Source organism: Corvus brachyrhynchos, unplaced genomic scaffold, assembly GCF_000691975.1.
Source record: "Corvus brachyrhynchos isolate BGI_N302 unplaced genomic scaffold, ASM69197v1 scaffold11, whole genome shotgun sequence".
Lineage (NCBI taxonomy): Eukaryota > Metazoa > Chordata > Aves > Passeriformes > Corvidae > Corvus > Corvus brachyrhynchos.
In genome coordinates this window covers 3,261,587-3,284,737 of record NW_008236965.1, presented here as the reverse complement: position 1 = coordinate 3,284,737, position 23,151 = coordinate 3,261,587, and the positions used below count along the sequence as shown (strand labels likewise).

Here is a 23,151-nt window from a genome sequence, read left to right as displayed (position 1 = left end):
CCAGTGGTCCCTGTAACAATAAGGTAATGCTTTGCAGGATTGGCTTGGGTTTTGCAATACCAGGTGAGGTCCAACAGAGCTTGCCAGCCCTGTTCCTGTGCTGTGCTCAAGAGCGATCCTGCTTCTCTTGGCTGTGGAAGTGCTCGTGCTGTGCAGCACCTGAGCTGACAGATCTCTCTGAAACTCAGCTGCCTCTGCATTTAACCACAGTACTTTGTATCTGCAGCTGCATCATGCCTGATTTACAGCTTGGATAGAACAATTCAAGGCAGCTGGGAGGGGACTGCTGAGATTCAGATGCACTTTGCATGCTATTTCCTTTCCATGACATAATGTGAGGAATGCAAGGAATGTAGAGAGATGACAGCTTAGAAAGGTTAGTCTGGCTTTCAGGCACCGAGGATGTTTACACCTATAGTGTGAAGTGAGGACGAGTGTGTGTACAGAGTGCAGCTTTACAAACAGTAGTTGGACACTTGGCTTTCTGTGTCACTAACAAGGCTGAGATTGTGTTTGACTGACAATGGGGCAGTTCTCTGCTGCTTTCTTTCAGCAGCACCAGAGCTGGCAAAAGTGAACACCAGTGGTCTTGCTCCTGAGATCCTGTAACCTTCTCTGTTAGGTCCTGTTTTCATAATGTACCAGCACCAGAAGCTGAGCCACTTGAAAAAATTCCTGGCTCCCTACCCTGTGTGCTGGTTGCCACCCTCACCCCATGACTGCCTGTCCCCTCAGTTTGCTGAGGGTAGCTGGTTGTGAGCACAAGTAATAAGCTGCATCTGTCATTTGGCTTTAAGTTAGTTCTCTGAAAAAAATAAAAAATCCTTCTCTGTTGGGGATTGAAAAAGGCGCAGGTAAGTCTGTGCTACTGCTTAAGAAAATATACATGGAGCCTCATACTTAATTAAACAAGTGCTATGATTAAACCAAATGCTGAAACATGCAAACAGTGTCTACATTTTCCAAAGTATTGAAAAAAAAATTGTTTTTTCAGCCTTGCTAGAGAAACCCATCAGCAAAAGACGAGACAGTGAAGCTGTACAGAAGGCCAAGATCCTTTACGCATCCTGCATGAATGAGAGTAAGTGGATTGATTTGAGAAGGAAATGGATGCATTCCCTGCATTTCTAAAGGCAGGCTTTTTATCTCTGTGCAGAGCTCTGTGAAGCTTTGTGCAGATGCTTGGATTTTGCTGATATGGATTCAACTGAATGCAGAGGGTCTTCTACACATTTCTAAAGCTGGCTATTGAGACTGAGGTACACCCAGGCAAAAGAAGTCAGTTTTAGAGAAACCTCTGCTTGTCAGAACTGTGAAGAGATATTTATCTGTGCAAAAGGATGTTAAACTGTGCCCCAGGGTTGTGGGGTTAGTGCCTGGGGTTAATAATTCAGAGGAACCCTCTGATGAAATTCTCATACTGATACTTTCAAGAGTTGCTCATCACCTTCTACATTTCTCTAAATCTATTTAATCAAAACACTACGCCAGGGCTGGGTATAGACAGTCCTGAACTCTTTAGCTTAGGTATCTTCATGTCAAGCATGTTAGCCACATTTGCAGAGTGCTTTTCCTTAGCTTGTAAATGCTGCTGTAAGGCAAAGTACACTAGTTTGGGACACATCACTACCCTTAGGTAGCTGCACAGGTGAAAGAAGTATTGGGAGTCCCCTTGTCCTTCTGACTCTTTCAGGCTTTTTTCCTGCACAGTTTTCTTCCAACATGGCCCAAGTCTCACTGCCAGCAATTGAGACAGCCTGCTCCTCAGCCTTGGTGCCCAGATGCTGCCACTCCAGCTTTGATTATGAACAATAACCCCCCTCCCCCAAAACAGTGAAGTTTCTATGCTAGTTCCTAATCAAGGAGTGGGTTTTTTAAATTTACTTAATTCCAGCCTTTGCCTTTTTTTGAAAGGCACTGACTTGCCTCTCTTATTCTTGATACAGATAAACAGGGTTGGACTTCTATGCTGCTGTGCTCACAGGCAGAGCAGAGGCTTTGGGTTTCAACTATTGTGATTGCCTTGCCTGAAAATCAATTGACGCCAATAAATCTTGGTCTTATGTAGCTGCTGCTGGGCTTGAATTGTCTGGAATGTAATTGTTGTCACACTTTGACATTTCAGATAAAATTGAAAAAGCTGATGTGAAACCTCTGTTAAGTATACTGAAGCATTCACCTTTCCGTTGGCCTGTGTTGGAATCCAATATTGGACCTGAAGGGCTGTGGTCAGAAAGGAGGTTCAGCTTAGTCCAAGCCTTGGCAACTCTTCGTGGCCAATACAGTAGCTCTGTCTTCATCCGTTTGTACGTGGCTGCTGATGACAAAATCTCCAATCGCTATATCCTGAAGGTACAGTATAGCATATCTAATAGGTGTTTGATGGTCTCTTTCTTTAAAACATCTTTACATGCCAGATGTTTACACTTGATTGTTGCTGTTATTATCTGCTGGCTTACAGTTGTACGTAGGGGCCAATTTATGGGAATGTAGAAGCCACTAGCAACCACATGCTATTGAAAAGTATTTCGGTACAGGTTGTTTTCTTCTTTCAAATGGAAAAAACCCCATAAAAATGGTCCCATTAGACCAATAGCCAGGGTCTATGTGCATGAGAATAAGACGTCAATATCTAATTCTGTGTGCTGTTTATGACTCATCGGTTGCATGAAGAATGCTTTTTGTCTGGGAGGATGAAAAATGGTCCATCGCTAGCAGATATTTTAAACTTGAGCTCTTTTTCTTGAGATGGAAACACTTAATCTGGTGCTTATACAGCACCTTACCACACAGATTTTTCCCAAGTGCTTTTAAACATGAAATAGAGCATTTACCTTTTTCCTGAAATGCTGTTGTTTTTACACCAAAACATTACCCATTTGTTAGCAGCGCATGGCATTACACAACAGTTTAGTAAGAAAAAGACCCAAGGAACGTTGTCTCCCTGTAGTCTGACAAAACTCCAGATGAAGTTGTATAACTGTGCAAGACTGAGTGCCTGGGCCAAATGCACTGTTGTTTAAGAACTTCAGATGAGTAGCCAGAGCAGACCCTCCCTCCATGGCTACAAGGAAATAGTTTATGAAGGCAAGAGATAAGGAACAAATAAGAAAGTTATGATGGCATTCATCACAGCAAAATAGGGTCTATGATCCTTATTTTGCTAGCATCTTGGCTAGCTGTAGGAATGTAGCCAAGAATACATTGTATTTAGGGACTGTGGTGGTACTGGAGTGGAAGTCAGTTCTAAGTCGATTATTCCATATTTCTTTTCACTGTGACATTTAACTGTCATTAAGTTGAAGGGTAACTTCCCCCCTTCTCCAGGACATTTTCCTGGATGGTCAACAGCAGATCAACAGTTTGCTGTATCAAAGATGTCATTCTGCTAAGATGCTGTTCAGATCCTGTCACATTTTCTTCAGCTGAAGACTCACTTGAAAGAACTGAAGCAGTAGAATCAGAGAGATGTTTAGTTAGGTATCTCCTGTCACAATATTTCAGTTCAAGCCACCTGTCAGCAAATGGCTAGACAGGGACACCCTCACTGCTGCTCTCTTGGAAATGATTTATGACCAGCATTACCTTCACTTGCTATGCTTAGCAGCACCTAAGAATTAAGTATCTAAATAACTGAAGCACTACCTGTTATGAATAACATATTGTTCCGTAGGGTATTCTGATGTTAGTTTGATTAGGACCTTGATCTGCAGAATGCATCAGCCAGTGCCCTACTTTGTCCATGTTTTAACGAATTCCCAGGGGTGTAGATGTACCACAGAATATTTCAATCTGCTTGTGAAAATGGCTTTATTGCAAAATTCTTTTTGTTCAGCATTGCAAAATCACCAATGGGTCATAAAAGAGGTGGAAACTCCAAATAAAACTTTGTTCAGCATTCAACATTATATTTTTTTTTCATGAGTGCTGAAGCAGTTGGTTAACTTTTTTGTTTATTTCTCATATTTCTGCTCTCTTCGTTTAATGTGTTATCAACTCTAATTCTTAAGACATGGGAATTTAGAGGAACATTTAATGTAACAGTCACAGAATTGAAATTCATCAAATAATCTGAAGTCATCTATTGCAAAGACACATGTAAAAAGGCATAAGAGTACATTCTTTTTGCATCATTGTGCTGAGAAAAGAAAGTTTTTCAAAGAATGAGAGTTGTACTGAGCATCACAATTACTCCTTTTTGAAGATGGTTTGTTTTATTTGTTTGTGGTATATTTTAAAGGTTGTGAACATCAGCTAGTAGAGAGAAAGATTATATTTATTCATTCACTTTAAGTTTTATTCATTTGTTACATTTTTATAAATGTAGAAAATGTGAAATATAAATCGCTTAACCTAAAGGACTTAGATTAGAAAGGACTTACGTGAAATTGTATTAATAAATACAGTCTATCTTCAGTAGATTTATCTTTAGAAACAATTGCAGCATCAAAACAAAAATGTTACATCAAAGCAGTTGTTTCTGCTCCAATCAGTGTCTTATTCAGAATTTGGAAGCTGGTTAAATGAAGTTTTCAGCTTTGTCTTCCATACCCTAACCTAACTTGATCACATTGAGAAGTTCTGGGAAATCTCAATTCCCAGTAATTATTATAAAATATATGCTGTGTAGTGAGTTCTTCCTGGTTAGGAATTTGAAACAGCATGCAAATATTCCCATGTAGATGTTTCACTCAAAACTCTTAATGCAGATCTCAAATTTTCAGGCCTAATCCCAATATTAGGGTGACTGTAGATCGGCAAATCTGATCCATGTTTCGATGGAAAAGATAAGTGAAGATCAAAGATCCATCTGGACTACCAGACACCTTTAGCTAAAGTACTGGAGACATAACAATATCCTGTGCAAGCAATCCTGGCTGGTATCCAGTTCAGTTTCAGTTCATCTGCTCAAAAGACTGAATACAGCACACAGTGCTGGTCTAGGGTGGAGCTCAACAGTGTAACCTCAGTTTCAGTCAAGAAAACCTAACGATGCCTCCCAGGTAGAGAGCAGCTCACATGCTCCAGCACCTCAAGGGCATTTGGTGCATACACTAGGCTGGTGTGGTCCCAAGCTGACTCTTAGGCCTCTGAAATAGGCATAGGATGGATACATGGTCATCAGCACCAATGGTTTGATCCTGTAGACCCAGTCCTTTTGTGTTTCCTACTTGCTGATGTAGCTGTTTTAACCATATAAATCACACCTGTGATTCTTTTCTTTAGGTGGCTTAGATATTGCAGGGGGCATCTGTGGCTCCCCAGATCACAGTAATGTGATTTAGTTAATACCTGTCAGCACAGCATAACATTTTTCTTTTGTTTTGAAATCCTGTGCAACTCAGACTGGTGCAGTATTTTATGTATTAGGCATTTGCACACATCTACCATAATTACCAGAAAAACATGAACCCTTCCAAAGTTACTTATCAGTTTACCTTTGAATCTGATGAATTTAGCTGTTAAATGTTACTTCTTGGTTTTTTTAACAGCTTGACCAAGCAAGTCTCTCTCTGGCATCTCGAGAGGATTACCTAGAAAATACCACAGAAGCCAAATCTGTAAGTATTATCAGCTGGAAAATAGAGTCACCATTTTCCCCCTCATCTTTTTTCATTGTTGTTTTGTTTTGTTGAGCTCCAGACTGAGAATGGGTTGTGCTTTGTTTGGATTTGGGTTTTGCAGGGTATCTATCACAAAACACCACTTCTATCACAAACGCTCTTGCAAAGTGTCCTAAATGAAGCTTGCAAGTACTTCTGTCCCATGGTGGTTACTGTATTAGTTGGCCTAAAATTCAGGTGTACATTCATACACATTGTCTAATCCATTTGTAAGAGCTGAAAGTTGTCAGTCTAATCCAGAATGGCCTTTTGCATTTCCTGAGATTTGTGCTCCCTGAACCATAGCAGGTATCTCTGCCTGTCACGCACTGTATTTTTACAGTGTTATTTCTCCTTTTTAACTTGCTTGGCACTCAAGGTAAGGAAAGTACAACCTTGGTTCCTAAGGTGTGAAGGTTTTACACTCCTAGTGCTGGGCATTTCTGGTCTACTGCTACAACTCTGCTCAAGAGCAGCTCCTGTTTTCATTTTTTCATTTCACTCTTTCTGTTTCTTTACAGTACCGAGATGCCTTTTTGCAGTTCATGGTTGATACAGCAGTGCTTCTGGGTGCAAACGCCTCCCGAGCTGAATCGGATATGAAATCAGTTCTAAGACTGGAAGTTAAAATAGCAGAGGTTGGTAATCTAATATAACCTTTTCTCAAAACGGAAAGCCCTTATATCAACAACATTAGCAATAGGGATTTTAAAAGCAGAAGGAGAGGAGCAGATCCTGATGAGGAAAGGATGAATAATATTTCTCCCTTAGTTAATTGTTAAACTGTAAATTTAATTCTCAGGGGAAAACCTTAGCCAAATACCCTTGGTGTTTTAAATTTGTCTTGGTTTTGGAGACAAAACTTCAGGAGAAAACACTCCGGAGGGTCTCCTCTGAAGGGAAAAGGGCCTCCCCCTTTCCTCCACCAATAAGACAAGTGGGTCACAGCAAGTGGAAGTGGAAAAAAACAAACTGTTTATTAGCTCCAAACAAAAACAGGGTAGAACAGGATAAAAAAACCCCGTCAAAATACAACACATTCCCAGAGAGAGAACAGACACGTGGGCTCGGACCAGCCGGGGCCACCCCGCAGGCCCACTGGGGCCACCCCCGCAGGCTCCCTGGACCGGTGGGGAGGGAAGGGAGGCAGTGAGGCAAGGGGAAGGGAAGGGAAAAAAGAACAAGACAAACCAACAGAACCTTTTTCCTGCTAGTGGAACACAAAGAACCCCAAAGAGCAGCACAGTGCTCCCTCCCGAGCCCCCCAGGTCCATCTCAAAGGCAGAGCATCCTTGGGCATTGAGCGGATGGTTAAGGAATAAAGCGGCTTCATAACATCACCCCAGGACAAAATTGTAATGTCAGCCAGGCTCACCAGTGGCAAGCCTGGGGGTGGCATGGCAATGTTTAAGGGATGGTGTATTAGCGAGGTCCTTTGGTCTCCCATCTCAGTGGAGGTGGGGGATGGAGATCCATATGGCAGCAGAGATACAGGGATTGTTGATATGTTAGAAACTGTGGAAGCACCTGAGAAGGGTCCCATAGGAGTTAGGGCTTATCCTCCTGAAAAGGTGATGAGGTCAATATCCCAGCTGAAGTGCATCTACACCAATTCACTGGTACCCACTTGGCAGCTGAAAAAATATTACATAGCTCAAGACCTTACACGTATTTTCCAACCTAAGTGATTCTATAATTTTGAAGCTGTGTGGAATCTGAGCTCCTGCTGTGCACCTGTGTTGAGGATCTATTACCCTGTTGTTTAACAGCAGACTGGGCTGATTCTCTGCGGAACAGTCTAAAAGCAATGCAAGACTGAGGTGGGATATTGGAGCTTGGTGGTGAGGGAGTAGTGTTTACAGTAGCACCACCCTTAGATCCTGAAGTGTTTTCGTGGAGTAGTCTGGGAGAGTGGATGAAAAACTCATGAGTTTTAATTTAGAGGATCAGCTGAATTTAGTAAAGCTAAGCATATTTAAATCTGGTACTTGGTTCTGACATTTACTTGGTGACATTTTTGCTCCCTTGTGGTGTTTAATTTATGCCTTGGGATTATTGCAGATTGAAGGAGTGTTTTTGCTTCTCTATATCCCTGTTTCAGTATGGCTACTACAGGAATCCCACTCATGGGTGCTGCAAGTTCATTATCATTTCAACCTCTACTAAAACTAGGGAGAAGGGTTGGCCTCAGTGTTGGGAAACCACCAAAAGTAAGGGTACAGGCTTGATGCTGGTTTGCAGAACTGCCAGCTGAGCTGAGTATTCCTTCATATTTGCAAGGAAAGAAGCTATCCCTGTGAAAAGCTGGTCTCTGTTAGCAGAGAAGCCTGTTGTGTTGCACAGGACAGGCAATGCACTAGATGACTTTTATCTGGGTTCTGCTGTTGCAGTCTAAAGGATGCTTCTCAATGGCATGTTTGTACAAAAGTGAGGGCCACCCACAACAGAAGCCAATCAATGTTTCCATCTCTCTGCTGAAAGGGATGAAATTTTGTCAAACATCTAAGCAAAGTCCAATATTAATTTTTAGTTACTTAGCATGGATGGACTAATGCGCAAATACTTCCTTGTGACCTGGTAGACTTGAAAAACAGTAAATATTTCTTCTGTTTATCAGTGATGGCATGAGAAGATGCATCCTTAGCTCTAGTAGCTCTAATGCTTTGCCTAACAGGTGTCTTACAGAGCATTAATCCACAAAGTATGTAAGTGAAGCTGCTGTATAAGATGACATGGATCATGTAACAACTCTCAGGATCTGTAATGCACATCGTTATGCAACAAACCATGCTTGCTTATGGTTTCTTTTAGTAAGAATAATCCTCCTAATATCTGTTCAGATATTAGGCATGAGTCAATGGACATGCCTTGTTGCATAAATATAATGTACCTAATGATTATGTATATAAACATTTTACCGTGATGGAGGTAGTCCTGTTTGTCACTGGAGGTTTTACTGTATCCTGTGTTCCTCTGCAATTTTTTAAGTAAGTGTATGTAATGGAGAACTTCTGTGCTCAGGAAGAGGCAGCAAGAATACTTTGGATATAGGAAGGAGTGGCATGCTTTGAGAGAGGTTGTTGTGTACAAGGAAGATTTTTATTAGGTTTGAATCACTGGAGAAAGTTTTGAGAGAAAGGGAGTAAATGGGTTCAAGAAGAGTTAAAGATTTGTCAGATAAATGAAATTTGCAGAAAGGGAGAAGAAAGTAATTTTTTTTTCCTGTGTGGCTTGAGCAATAGTAAAACCACAGACACTTACTGGAGAATTTTGGTTGGAGAAGTTCCAGCTGTCTGGTTAGTCTGGCGTCAATCCCTGTCCTTTAGACTGCATACAGACAGTGGTACAGGATTTACCTTAGAGCAGGGCTGGAATTGCCACTGGGAATTTCTGTTTCTCTTGAACACTGAGAAAATTTTGAGCTGTACCTTGTACTTGATTTGTTTTTCTATTATGAACCATAGGGCCATCTTGGAGTCTGGGTGTCCTTCTCATCAGTTATAAAAGGATTTGCTTCATATTTAGGGTTTCTTTTGCTGTATCCTTGGACACTGCAGAGGAACTTGAGATCCAGCTCCTCTGGTCACCCAGATGAAAGGCCTGGTTGTGGAATGCTTTAATTCATGCCTGGCCTATATACTCAGGTTTCCTGCTATGGAAATCAGAGTGAAGGGGTGAAATGAGGAGTGTGTATCTGGCTCTTGCCCCAGGTGGAATAAGACCGTAGCAAGAACATGTTCAAATCCAAGACATGAGATGCACTTCAGTTTATGAAGGTGCGCCTATCTCAGATTTGATATATTAAACCTGAAGGTGGCTTCTACTTGATAGGAAGGGATGAATAGGTATTAATCGTCAATGTGTACTTTTATCTCTTATGAATTAACATGTCTTTCCTTAGCATAATCAGAGCCAAATCATCTGATATGTCCAAAGAACACATGCAGCTCATTAAATTTTCCAATAATGAGTTAAACTTAAAAGGAATTATCTTCCATTTCTTCCAGTTTAATGCAATCCTCAGAAAGGGAAGTTAATGCCATAAATGCTTGGAAAACAGGTGGTGAGATATTTCTGCACAGGGATTATGAAGGACGGTAATGACGTAAGAGTCCCTGCAAGATAAACCTTGTTTTGATGGTTTTGTGGTTTTTTTTCTCTTCACCAGATCATGATTCCCTATGAAAATCGAACAAGTGAGGTGATGTACAATAAAATGAACATATCGGAGCTTAGTGCCATGATTCCACAGGTTGGTTGGGGATAACTGAAAAATTATTCTTTTAATATCTGATCTGTATAATTAAAACTGTCTTTAGTGTTCAGAGCAGCATGTTAAAGGAGTATCATAAGGAATGTGTGTGCTCATTTACAGTATATGTTCTTTTAAATACAGTTCCAACTTTAATGAGGATTGAAAACATATGTAATGATAAAGTGCAATAATTTCTATGTTCGTAATAAGTAAAGCTTTGAAACCATTAGTTTTAAAGGTACAACTTAGTTCATAAATCATCTCTCTTCATAATCTGCTTTAACCAGCCTTCTCTTTGTCATTGCAGTTTGACTGGCTGGGATACATCAAGAAGGTGATTGACACCAAACTCTATCCTGAGCTTAAAGATATAGGTCCTTCAGAAAATGTGATTGTCCGTGTTCCCCAGTACTTCAAAGATTTATTCAGGATACTAGAAAATGAAAGGAAAAAGTAAGGATCCTATGATGGTTTCACCCACACTTATAAGTGATGCCATGAAGATTTTTGCCTTTTCTTTTATACCCCTGTTATACCTTTTTACAACTTCTGTATTCTCAGTGCTTTTTGCCTACATTCTTGGACTTGTTTGTCAAGCTGGGAGACTAAACATTTTAGAAGCTTCATAGCTAGGGATCAGTGTGCCCCAGACCCCAAGGTCCTCTCCAGAACACATTCTGTAATCCAATCAAAGATACAACCACCCAGGGGAGGGTTCCTTGGGGAGGGGGGCTCACTCAAGCCTCTCACTGGGGAATCTTTGATAGATATGCTAATTAATGAGACCTATAATATTATACCAGATCTTTGGGGGGTGTGCATTGCAGTGGGCATTGAGGTGCATTCGACGTAGACGTAGTGCACCTAAGGATCCTTAAAATAAATACCAAGGTAAAATCCCTTTTTCCCTTCTAGAGTGTTTGACTCTTGATTTTAAGACCAGGAAAAGGCATCATAAGGGTACATCAAATGCTGGGCTTTTTCTATTTTTTTTTTTTAATGAGTTTCAGCTATTCTTGGAATCAAGTCTCTAGGCAAACAGTCTGTTTGGTTTTGCCTGAATGAGGATTTAGATATTACCTTGTGCACAGCAGGAGAATTTTCAGTTTCAACACCTTTGTTCTATGGATAACACAGGTTGCAGTAAAGCTGCTCTTTCCAGATGCATTCAGCATCTCTAACTTGTATAGGGTCTCTTGTATCTTGTGAAATCCTTTACACCTGCAGGACATAGTTGTAAAATGCAGGTAGCTCTGATTAAACATGGTAGATGTGCTTTGCAAAGGGAAGCAAGAGAGTTTTGGGCAGCGATGAAAAAGTGACATCCCATTTGAAACATCCTTATTGATGAGATCTAAGGGATTTCTGTGATAATTTGTTCTCTGAGGCATGTTGCTGAAATTTAAAATAAATATTGTTAAGCTGTTGTCTCCAAATATCAATCTTTGCTGATTGTACAGTATGGCCACAACCAAATGTATTTCAGGAAAAAAAAAGACAGAGATTTTTCTTATATTGTCGCTCTGTCTCTAGTGATGGAATGCTTACATTAATTCATAGTACCTTTAAAAATAGCACACAAATCAAACAATAAGAAAAAGAAAATTTACTGATTTGCTTACAGATCATCAAATATCCTTTCCTTGTAAAATTCAGATAAATAGCATTAGTGCCACCAATTTTAATCTACTGAGGAAAGACTTTTAAATTGTTTGAGCTGTCCATGCTTTCTAACTCAAAGTTAGTTACATCAGTGGGGATAAATGTAGGATTTAGAGGTTGCATATTTAGCAAGATGACAGGGAATTAGTTATTCCCTGCCTACAAATACACTTACATGCAAATATATTATGTAACTATAGAGTAAATACCTGGAGACTTTTTCCATCAGTTTCTTATTCAGGGAAAATCTAAATATTCAAGAGAAGTTAAGCCAGCCTGTGTGTCATGGCAGAAGGAGGCTGGAGTAATGACCAGAAATAATTGCAATGCCTGTCTTTAGCAAAGCTCAAGACCAGGTTTCCGCCCTCACAGGCTGGGGGGAGAGGGTGAGCAAAAGCAGTTTCAGTATATTCACACTGCATATGTTAGAGGTGCTAACGGCTTAGGCATTTTCTGCCCGGTCTTATCCTAAGAAAATTGCATCATAAAATGTTATAAATGGCAAATAGTGCTAAACTGAACCCAAGCAGGCTTCAAATTCTTGTGTGTAAAATGTATCCAAACAGCCCAGGCATGATAACCAAGATCATGTTTATCTCTTAGGTGATTATGTTCATTATTTAAAATGTCAGAGTCTGCTCCAGAGGTAACCTTGCTATCTGGCCTGAGAAAATTAGGAGATCATCTTAGTGTGAACTCCTAACAATGAGGTCTCAATATTCCCTTGTAGGGTGAACCCTGAAAACTTAACAAGGATATTTTCTTTTAGGTAATCTCATTTGTCATTCTCCATATGATATTTTAAAGGTTTAGTTAATATAAACAACATGAATTTAATTTGTTACTGTAAATATCTAGACCAATCAAATTCCTAGAAAAGCATTTCAAAATTTTAGATTTGCTTCAGTGTTCATAATGTGAATTGTCTTCTCATCATTTCAAGAGATGGAGTGTCATAAGGAAAAGCAGGTACTTTCACCAAGTCCATATTCTTTTCAGTTACAAGGCTATCCCTAAATTATACTTTTATTCCAGTGCCTTGTGTGTCCTCTTCCTCAATGAGTACCCTGCTAGCCTGGGTATTGTTCAAAATGTCACAAAAAGATGGCTCATGCCCCAGTATTTCACCCAGTGATCGGGTAAAGTATTTAATGAAGTTTGTTTGAGGTGGAGAAAAGAATGGAGTGAAAATTAAGTCTGGCTACAGAAGGAGTTCTCTGTGTTGGAGGTGGCAAGTTGTATGGACTCAAAATCCTTGTGTTGAAAATTTCTCTCTCAGAGAACCTGCTGAGCAATCTTGAATTGTGAAATCTTTCACAGGGCAATGTTACTAGAAAAGGGCACATTGACGTGTAGCGTGAATTTAGCAGAATTTTACTTAACTGCATGTAATCAAGTTACTGTGTGGTGCTTGAAATAGGTGCAGCAGTGTGGTTCAGAGGTTGGTCTGAAGTCCCCAGGCCAGAGCACTGCTGTGACTCCAAGCCAGGAGCTGGGCTCTCCACAGGGAGCTGCCCACGAAGCTCAGCAACCAGCCTGCAGGAGTTTCCATCAGCTCTGGGATAGCTAGCCTAAGTCATGTCAGGTGCTGAAGTAAGTCAAACCTTCATAACAGGTCTTCAGGGATTCCTTGAGCTTTTTGGTGTACCAATCAATTTTTAATGGGGTTTATCTCTATTACAGGAAAAAGAGGTGTATGTATGTAGCTGTGATGTAAACGAGCAATGGCAGAGCTCCAGTACAGCTGTGCCATGTGAGGGGGCAGAGAGAACTGTGCTGGCACCAATTATTATATATTTTATATATATCCTTTATATATATCCCTTCCCTGTTACCTGTGTGCTGGTGCTTTATGTGAGCCATAAATAGGATACCCTAAATTGCATCCTTTCTGGAGATCTTTGCAGCTGTTGAAAGAAGCAGCTTTATCATTCTCATAGATCTCTGAATGGATAGTTGGTTTCATAGAACCACAGAATGGTTTGGATTGGAAGGGACGCTATAGATTATTTAGTTTCAACACCCTTCCCACAGGCAGGGACACCTTGCACTAGACCAAGTTGCTCAGAGCCCCATTGTGATGATCCATCCTTAAGGGCAAGGCCAGCCTGGCCTTGAACACTTTTAGGGATGGGGCATCCACAGCTTCTCTGGACAACCTGTTCAGTGCCTCATCTCCCTCACAGTAAAGAATTTTCTCCTAACAGCTGTTAAATCTATCCTTTTTCAGTCTAAAGCCAGTCCCCTTGTCCTATCACTATATGTTCTTGTAAAATGTCCCTCTCCAACTTTCTTGTAGGCCCCTTTTCCTTTGTCTTACCTTCCCATATCTGTGCAGTATTGGACTATTAATTGAGAAGAACTCTAATTCATATAGCATATGAAGAATTTTCTTTAGAGATGGATGGAGGCACTAGATCCCTTTTCTGGTCTTAGTCTGACTCTGAAAAATTAGAGAAGTTACAATAATTTGTCTTGAACTAGTGCCTCTAGCAATAGAGGCAAAAGTTTTTCTGTACTTTTAATTTGATTCGTGACTCAATTCTGAATACAATTTTCAAACAGATCTAAAATTTGTGAAAGAGATCTTTTTCTTAGAACGTCAATTAATTTGTCCACCTATCTCATATTAAATCTGTCCTCTTTAATTGCTACCATGTCTGTTGATTAAAATATTGCAAGCTCACGGAATTTTACATGAGCAACCTACTTTATTCTCAGACAGGGCAGAAAGTACTTTAGTAAATATTCATAAGCACTGGTATAATTTTAACTGTCCCAGCAAACAAGCTCTCTACCACTTCCTTTGGGAATGTGTGTCACAATAAGGGTCATACTGGTTAAAAGGGAGCCTACACTTTCTGTAACAGGCATTTGGAAGTTAAAATAGAGTGTACTCTTCTGAAAGGTTACAACAACAAATATTCCGGTCTCATCAAAAGAGCAGAGAGGATTTTTAGGTTTTATTTGTGTGCTGGATTTTGCTCCATGTGTAGAGATTAACTTCTCTGAGCCTCAGTGAACTTATTTGTGAAACTGCAAGGAAAATCACCCCAAGACCTGCGTTGTAGTAAATTTATAGGCAAAAAGTACAGTTTTTAAGCGAACTGAAGATCACCAAATGATTTGAAGTTTGCATAGTTAGCCCAAAATGTAAAATAATCATCCCCCAAATAGGTAAACAAATTCAGATAAATTTCTATTTTATTCTGTTTCGAAAAACAAACTAAAGCACACTGCCCTTCAAACATGCAACAGTAAACCTCCTCAACCTCTCCACTTGTTGCCCACCCCCTATTAAAAAACATTCAAGGGGAGCCTCCCTTTTGTTTAATGCTGTGTGGATTCTGTTGTGGTTACAATCTGGAATTATTACTGTCTCATCAGACAGCTTGGTTTTAGCATGTGTCAGCCTTTTCCTTCCCAAATTAAAACAATCCTCAATTAATTATGAGATATTTCCCGCAACTGTTGTCTGCCTTCATTACTTATACCTGACACAAACATTTCTGAATTCTTGTTGATATTATTGTCTTTCAATTAGTCACCTTTTTGAGACCCAGCCTTTAGAAATTACAGTCTTTCATTCACTACCAGTTTGAGAGAGTTTCCCCAACTCAAATGTAAGGACAAACATCGCTGTGTGAGAACAAGAAGTACACAGAAGAGAGAATTGGTTTTTCTTTTTTGGTGGTGATTAAGTACCAAATTGTAATACATAATTGGTGTGTGATGGTGATCTATTCAGCTAAGGTTTTTTACCTAAGGCTTTTGATTGAAATCAAATCTTTAACCTTTTAATCTGTGAGATTTGCATAAATGCTGCAGAAGTTGCTACAGCTGGATACTCTTCAGCTCTGCTGAAATACCTGAGGCAGATTGTTGTGAGGTTTCTGGAGTTTGAGTCATTTACCAAAACAGTGAGAGCTGAGTGCTTTTAGGGTGCTTCACTGGCCATTGAGTGAGAAAATTCCACATTGTCAAAAACTTACTAAGGGAAAAATCTGAACTTTCTGGCATTTCTTAGGTTGAAATGAATTTTTAATGATCCTAAACATTATCTTAAAATGGTGTGGTTATCTAAGCAGAGCTAACTATTTTGGCTTTTATAACATGTACTGTCTTATAAATGTACATTATCCATGCTAAAAAAGCTTTTTCAGATATGTTTTATGATTATTGTGGGCATTTAGGTCCACTATAGAATATATCTGTGTACTAAAAGAGGGAATATACCCAGTGTGAGAGATGCAACAACGCATCTTGAGTTGAAGGCTTTGTGTGGGTGGGCTGGAGCTTGGTTAGAGGCAAAACTGAAGTTATGTCTCAAGCAGATGCTGCTGTCAAGACAGCGTGCCCACGAAGTGTGTTTCCAGGCTGTTATGATTCAGAAGAGGGAACTGTGTCTCTGAGTGAAGCTAATGGAGTGACACCGTAGCAACAGCTGCATTGCCCCACACTTATGGCAATGGGAGATTGCAGAAATGGGATTGTTAGAGATGGGGGAGTTGTTTGGATTGTCCATAACAGCATCTTCGGTTGCAAAGAAGCAATTTTCCTAACTATGGAGAAGACTGTGGCCTGCCAAAAATGTTATCTATATCCCAGTGGGGAGCAAATAACATTTGAATATCCATAGCTTTGAAGCAATGACTATCCTTGAAAAATATGTCATGTATAAAAGAAGATGAGAATAATATGTTTAGGCCATTTTTGGACTTGTTTTGTGACTGTTGGAAGTTGAATTGCATATTTCAGAATGCACCTTTAGCTCATACAGCCACTGTTGAACATGGAGAGAGATCAATCTAGGCTGGATAAATCCTCCAGTCAGGTGCCCAAAGTTTTTGAAAAGGGGCATGGTTGTCAGATCTCCTGGGAATTTTAAACAACCTCTTTCCAGATCTCTCAGCCTCAATTCTTATAGGATTTTTGTTACTGAGACTTCACTTTTGGTATTTCAATTATCCATCTGACAAAATAGGAACAGTAATACTTTAATAACTTTGTGAATAGTAGAAGTTTTCAAAGCATATTGATAACTTCTAATGAAATATACAAATATGAGATAATGAGAGTGTATATGGGATGGACTGTTACCTATTCTGTTACCATTTATGTGCCCTACTAATGAGGGGAGATAACATTCACTTTGATCTACAAAAGAAAAACCAGTTAATCTCTGGATAGAGCTTTGATGCAACTATTATGATAACACAGTTCTTGTCACTTCTAAGGAAAATGAAAGCTGCCTTTTGGAAAAAAAACATTTGGAAAAAAATGACATACTAGGTGATGAACCTGTTATAAATAATCTCTAGAAGTTGGTTATCATGGGGCAAGTATATATTAAGTGGCTGCAATCATACAGATTCTCCTGTGTGATTGGGATTTATCAATTTGGCCATCACTCATTAATTTTTAAGGTGAAATTTCCACCATTCAGGTAAAATGTTTGTAGAGATATTTCTGTGAGTGCTTTGTGGTACATCATATGTGTTTACATGTCTGATAAAAATATGCTTGATTTAACAGGACTCTTGCCAACTACCTTGTGTGGAGGATGGTTTATTCAAGGTTATTCAACCTCAGTAGACGTTTTCAGTATCGGTGGCTGGAATTTTCTCGGGTAAGTTTTGCTTCCATAGCATTTACAAGGGTCGTAGTGTTGACGCTATTGGTTTCCCTTATAGTTGCTTATACCTTTGCAAAACTAAATGTTTTCCATGCTGGATGAATTTTCTAAATAAACTTTTTTCTTATTGAAGACTCCCTCTAAAACAATAGACATACATATTTTTGTATGTGACACTAAGACATTTATATGACACTAAGAAAAAAAAAGTCTTTTAGGTGATGTTAAAGAAGTTTTGAAATCTCCCCTTTAAAAACCTTGGTCTTCTTTTGCAGCAACTTGAAAGTTGGAATGTTTTTGAATTAGGTTATGTGGGCTGTGACCTGCAGGCCAAATCCTTTTGGCCAAAATCTAAACTTTTTGTGAAAACCTACTGCTTGCTCTTGTGTGAATACAGCTCTAGTAAAACAGAAGTCTAGGATTTCACTTTTTTAAAGCTTGCTCCAAGCTCTCCCATGCTCTGATGCCAGCATTACATGAGCTCTAGCACATCGATACACCAGCCATTTCCACAGAGAAGATGATCAGGTACCTTCCAGCTTGGCATTACAGAAGAACCAGAAAACTGCTTCAAGCTGTGAGAGCAGAACTAAATTATCTGCAGAGTAATATGGGCATTTATATAAAACACATACATTTGATTAGGTGAACCCTGAATAGAAAGCCACTTTGGTAATCCTGGAGGCAGTGTGAGGGCTCCTTAAATAAAGGGTTAAACTGAAATTGAATGGTGCTTTGTCTTGTGTCTAAGCCACTTTGGATGGTGAACTTTATTTGCCATTATGAAAACTGGCTGACAACAGGAGGCTGGCATGGTGCTGGGAGTGATGTGGTGCAGGAGGTGTGTGTGTTCTGTCCTCCCTGGTGAGGCATGCAGGTGACTTATTATAGAACCTATACTGTTTTTCCATGAGTAATCCTGGCATAGTTCTGAGTTGATCACATACCTAAAAATAAACTCCAGTAGCTTGATGGAAACTACACAGGAAAGGCAGCTTCTTATACTTCTGAGATCATATTCAAAATAGTCTTGTTAAAGATGCTGTTATCTTCATGTAAAATATGAGAAACTGGCTGTCAGAACCACAGTGACAAGTTTGTAGGTATCCCCTCCTGGGACATTCCTTGTAGTTAGGTAAAATGATGCTGGTTATCAGCCAGCCTGCAGCATGATACTGAGTTACATTGAGTTATATAATGGCCGGAAAAAATTCTGAAAGGAAACATTAAGCTTTGGATAGTGTGCATTTTAAGATGGTGATGGGCTACTGTCACTTCTCTGGGACACAGAAGCTTAGGGAGAAATCTAACTCAAAGTGATTCAGTGCTTATTAATAATCTCATCAAGGCTGTCACAGAATTACAGAATGGGTCTGGTTGGAAGGGACCAAAGTGTGGCTATCTGGTTCAACCTCCCTGCTCAAGCAGGGCCATCCCCAGAGCACAGGGCAGCAGATTCCTTCATCCTTGTTTCCCTCCACTGGATCTGCTCCAGGAACTCAGTGTGCTTCCTGTCCTGAGGAGCCCAGAACTGGACACAGCACTCCAAACACACCTCATTGGGGCTGAGTAGCAGGGCAGGATCCCCTCCCTGACCTGCTGGCAGTGCTGTCCCTAATGCACCCCAGGATTCATTGGTGTTCCTGGCCCCCAGGGCACTGCTGGCTCGTGGACAGCTCGTTGTCCACCAGGAGCCCCAGGTCCCTCTCCTCAGAGCTGCTTTCCAGCAGGTCGGCCCCCAGCCTGTGCTGGTGCCTGGGGTTGTTCTTGCCCAGGTGCAGGACCCTGCATTTGCCCTGGCTGAGTTTCAGAGCGTTCCTCTGCCAATCTCTCCAGCCTGTCAAGGCCCTTCTGAAGGGCTGCACAGCTCTTGGGGGTATCGGCCACTCCTCCCAGCTTTGTGCCATCAGTGAACTCGCTGAGGAGGCCTCTGCCCCTTCCTCCAAGTTGTTGATGAATAAGTTAAACAATACTGGCCATGTAGATGGCTGTGAAAGCTTACAGCACAGTAAAAGCAGTGAATCAGCAACTCATTCCTATTATCTACCCCTGGGACCTGGAGATGGAGAGTTAGTTAAGTGAAGTAAACAGCTGTTGCTAATAGTTAATACGTAAAGTTAAGTGAAGTAAACAGCTCAGTGGAACAGATTTCACAGGTCAATAGAAAGGACATGAGGAATGGAGTCCAAGGCACTGGACTATTCTGTTGTTGAATAGATTTGTCCAGTCAGAGGATGGAGAACTAGAGGCACTTTAGTATCATAAAAAGGACTCACCAACCCCTTGCCAGATAGGCAAATAAAGCATTGAATTCCTGCTAAAGAGATATGACCGTGAGATAAATCAGTGACACTTTAAGGAAAGAATGTATTTTATACAGTCATTGTTTCATTAATTCAGTCAGCCTCAACCATCATAAGCACAGTATTTTTTTTACCAGGTTCTCATTTTCTTTTGGTAGCTTTTATACCTTATATGTAGAAATCTTGGCATCAGGGCCACAAAATCTTTGCACAGAGAAGGAAAAATACACGATGAAGCTGTAAAAAAACTTCAGGTTCAGAAATAGGACAAACCTGCTGACTCTAAAGAAAGTGCTTTGAGTACCACATCAGCAACTATCAGCAGCTCCTCTGCAGTGGCACTTTGAGACCTTGTAAATTTGCAGTGGCACCTGGGGAAGAGGTCGGTTAATTGTGTCGTGAAGTTCTGAATTGACTGGGAGGGCTTGAAACCTGCTATTTATAGTCACTGTTACTACCTGAAGTACTGTGTTTTAGAGTGGTACATTAATATTAGGAGGACCATTTGAGGGAGTTCTTGTTGGCTGTTGTAACATAAATATCAATAAACCAGCTGTGAGATATAATCTATTCCTCTCAGCTCTATTTTTATTGGTCTCACAGCCTGTGCTGCCTTTATATCCTCCTTACAGTCAAGCCTCCCTCAAAATAATGATAATTATTATGTTGTAATACTAGTATGTCACAGTCTAAAAGCCAGCTCTGTCTCCTGACTCTTTCTATGGCTGATGCATACTCAGAGCTTTTGGAAGGAATTTCAAGCTCTGATGACTAATGCCATAACTCCCCTTCTTCCCCCTGCATCAGGAAAAAGATCCATTGCAGATTTACTCTGACCCCAGAGAGAAATTTTCTTCTCTTTTTTTCTTATCTTTTTTTGAGTGTTGTGTTTTGTATAAAGGTTGAAGAATTTGGAAAAGGAGTTGATTGTCAAATTTGCCTCTGTTTAGAAAAAATATCACCTTATTAGGTATTGGTTTGACTAATAGGGTTTTCTTATAGAAGCAGTGTGCTCTCTGCCATCGAAAATCTATTACTGCACATACAGTATTAATAAAAAACATTTGAAAATGCAATTCTCTGGTGTATTTAAGTGTGAGTCATTGATTATGCTTAATTACAGATAATATGATAGGGAAAATCAATCTTTGAATGACCAAAATATCTCACCTTCAATAGCTGAGGGTTAAGCTGCTCTGGAATTTTCCAATGAAATCTTTTCCTATTGGAAAAAGACAAATCCAAACCCTTCAGTTTTGCTGGATATTTAATCTTGTGCTCAAAGGAAGAGAATAATGGGAAAAAGAAGGGGTTCAGAAACTGCAAAATTGGTGCTTAAGAGGCTTGTATAATCTGTGAGAGGCCAAAATCCCTATCCCACCTGATCTGGTCTGATGCTGACTATACTCTGCCTTTACACAGCTGACAGGTGTTAACTGTTGGACTGGGATTGTGTTTGTTCTCTGTGGAAAAGCTTAAGAAGTTCCTTAAGTGGCAAGAGAACACTTTGAACCTTGAAAATAACAAAAGTTTCTTAGGTCAGCACTGCTTATGGCTCACATGGACCCATCTTGTATCTTGTTGTGTGTAGGGTTTTTTTAGATGAACTACATCTTGATGAGCAATGTAATGTTAGCTGGGTAACTACCCACAGTAACAGCGTTCTTCCTGTGAGAAACAGAAACCAAGAGAGCGAATGATCTTGAGTTCTGTTTTGCCTTGTTCCTTGGTGTGTTGACCATTCTTGACTGTTTCTTTTGAAGCTCATTTATGGTGGCATCGTCAGAGCCTTTTTAATGACCATTTCTTTAGTAAAATACGTCAGTTGTTCTACCAACATCTTTCCACTGCAACATAGAATGATTTTTTTAATTTTTGGGGGGATGGGGGGAGACAAACATATTCAGTGTTCTTGATGATTCAAACCTCTTTTCTCCTGAAAATGCTCTGTTTGGAAAAGGAACTGAAAGCAACTATTTGACACAAACTATGGTAAAAGTAGCTGGACAAGTAAATGACAAGAAGGTGTGGACATATCCCTAACTGCGTTAGATGTCATTAGTTTGTGGCAATGGAGGGCTCTGTCGGAGGTGTTTCATAAGGACTAACCCAATTTTCATGAGGACAATCTCCCTAGGCCTCTTACCCTGTCAGAGGAGAGGCAAATGTTTTCAGGAGCTATCTCACAGCAAGATTTTTTTAGAGGAAATTATCTCTCTACTTAACACAGAACACCAAGAGTAGTCCAAAGTTAGCACTAACCCTCTAAGCCTAGTCTCTCTAAGTCACTGTTACCATTGTACTGTTCTTAAGTTTAAAATCTTACAGCTATTTTGTGGTGTTCAAAGTACTTGTCATAGCATTGGATGAAAATAGAAATAGCTGTAGAGCATCATTATTGTTTCCTTTTGGTGGCTATTTGACAAATATGCTTTGGCCTATACTGCATGTGGGTTCTTCTTCAAGAGTATGATGTTATGGCCTAATACCGGTCCCTGTCAACAGGTGATCCATGGGACTACAACTTTGCTGCCTCAGTGGGATAAATGTGTGGACCTTGTAGAAAATGCCCTCCCCTACGTTGTGGGTAAGATGTTTGTGAAAGCCCATTTTCAAGAAGACAAGAAAGAGATGGTGAGTCCTCTTTAGTCTCTGTCTGGAAATTTCGTCCTCACAAATTGCCTCTGATGTTAGAAAATGTTTAGAAAGAGATAAAATTCTTAAAAATGTTTTAATTGAATAAACAAAAAACCCAAACCAAAACAAAAAAAGAAAAACACACAAGGAGAAAATTGAATGAATTTAAAGAATTGTTACCTTTCTGCCCATTTGGGCATTGCCCCTTCTTTCTATCTGCAGTCCTTCAGACAAATAAGCAGCCAGTTCAAAACCAAGTTGAATGCTGTTAATTAATATATGTAAATAGTGACAGGCAGGCTGTGCAGGAACAGAGTGAGGGGTATTGATGAGAAATGGTTCAGTATAGCTAGTATAATTCATGATAGTAAAGTTTTTACTGACTAGTCAAAAAATTGGTTGAGATTTCTCTGCTTTAGGACTACTCTTTGAAAGCTGTGACTCCTACACCTGTAATCTAAGCAAGAAACATGTAACTGATGTCTGACCCAAGTTAAGGGAAGCTTAGAGCCGTGTAGCGAGAGTTTATATCTGTGATTCAAATCTTTTCTGCTGATCAGTGAAAGGAAATATTTTTCCATACCATTCAGTCCAGAGAGATGTTAATCTTCATTCTAAAATTTCAACAATAGCTATGTTATCACTTCTCTCAAAAACATATTCAAATAATTAATTACCCTTCACAATAATTTATGACTTAGTTTCAGTTCATGTTTTTCTTATAAGGTTTTCCAATATCTGCTTTTACAGCCATTGATTTTTCCAACAATAATCAGTTTTAAATTAACTCATTTAGTCATTGAACTTAGCACTCCATGCGGGAAGGGCACAACTGTTTAGGAAATGTGAAATAGCACCCTGTGCTGGGAGCAACAGCTCTGTGAAAGCCCTGCAATGCCCTGGCTCAGTAGCCTATCTGTTTTATTTTATCTACTTTCACTGCTTTCTCAGGGAAAGATTCCATTTTAGAAAGCACACACTTATTTGGCTTGTCCAAATCTTTGTAGTCTGTTTCCCTCTTAGGTTCTGCATTTCTTTTCATATCTGCCTTCACCT

The 23,151-nt window shown here is 39.9% G+C and overlaps 1 protein-coding gene across 1 annotated transcript in view; it reads left to right on the top strand.

Annotated features, from left to right (window-relative positions):
• PHEX (phosphate regulating endopeptidase homolog, X-linked) overlaps positions 1–23,151 on the top strand; it is a 98,386-nt gene that overhangs the window by 21,498 nt on the left and 53,737 nt on the right. The window contains exons 4-11 of the mRNA XM_008629240.2: positions 995–1,081; positions 2,126–2,352; positions 5,493–5,561; positions 6,125–6,241; positions 9,772–9,855; positions 10,166–10,311; positions 17,056–17,149; positions 21,964–22,092. Coding sequence (XP_008627462.1) covers positions 995–1,081; positions 2,126–2,352; positions 5,493–5,561; positions 6,125–6,241; positions 9,772–9,855; positions 10,166–10,311; positions 17,056–17,149; positions 21,964–22,092 — 953 coding nt within the window. The remainder of the gene's footprint in view (positions 1–994; positions 1,082–2,125; positions 2,353–5,492; positions 5,562–6,124; positions 6,242–9,771; positions 9,856–10,165; positions 10,312–17,055; positions 17,150–21,963; positions 22,093–23,151) is intronic.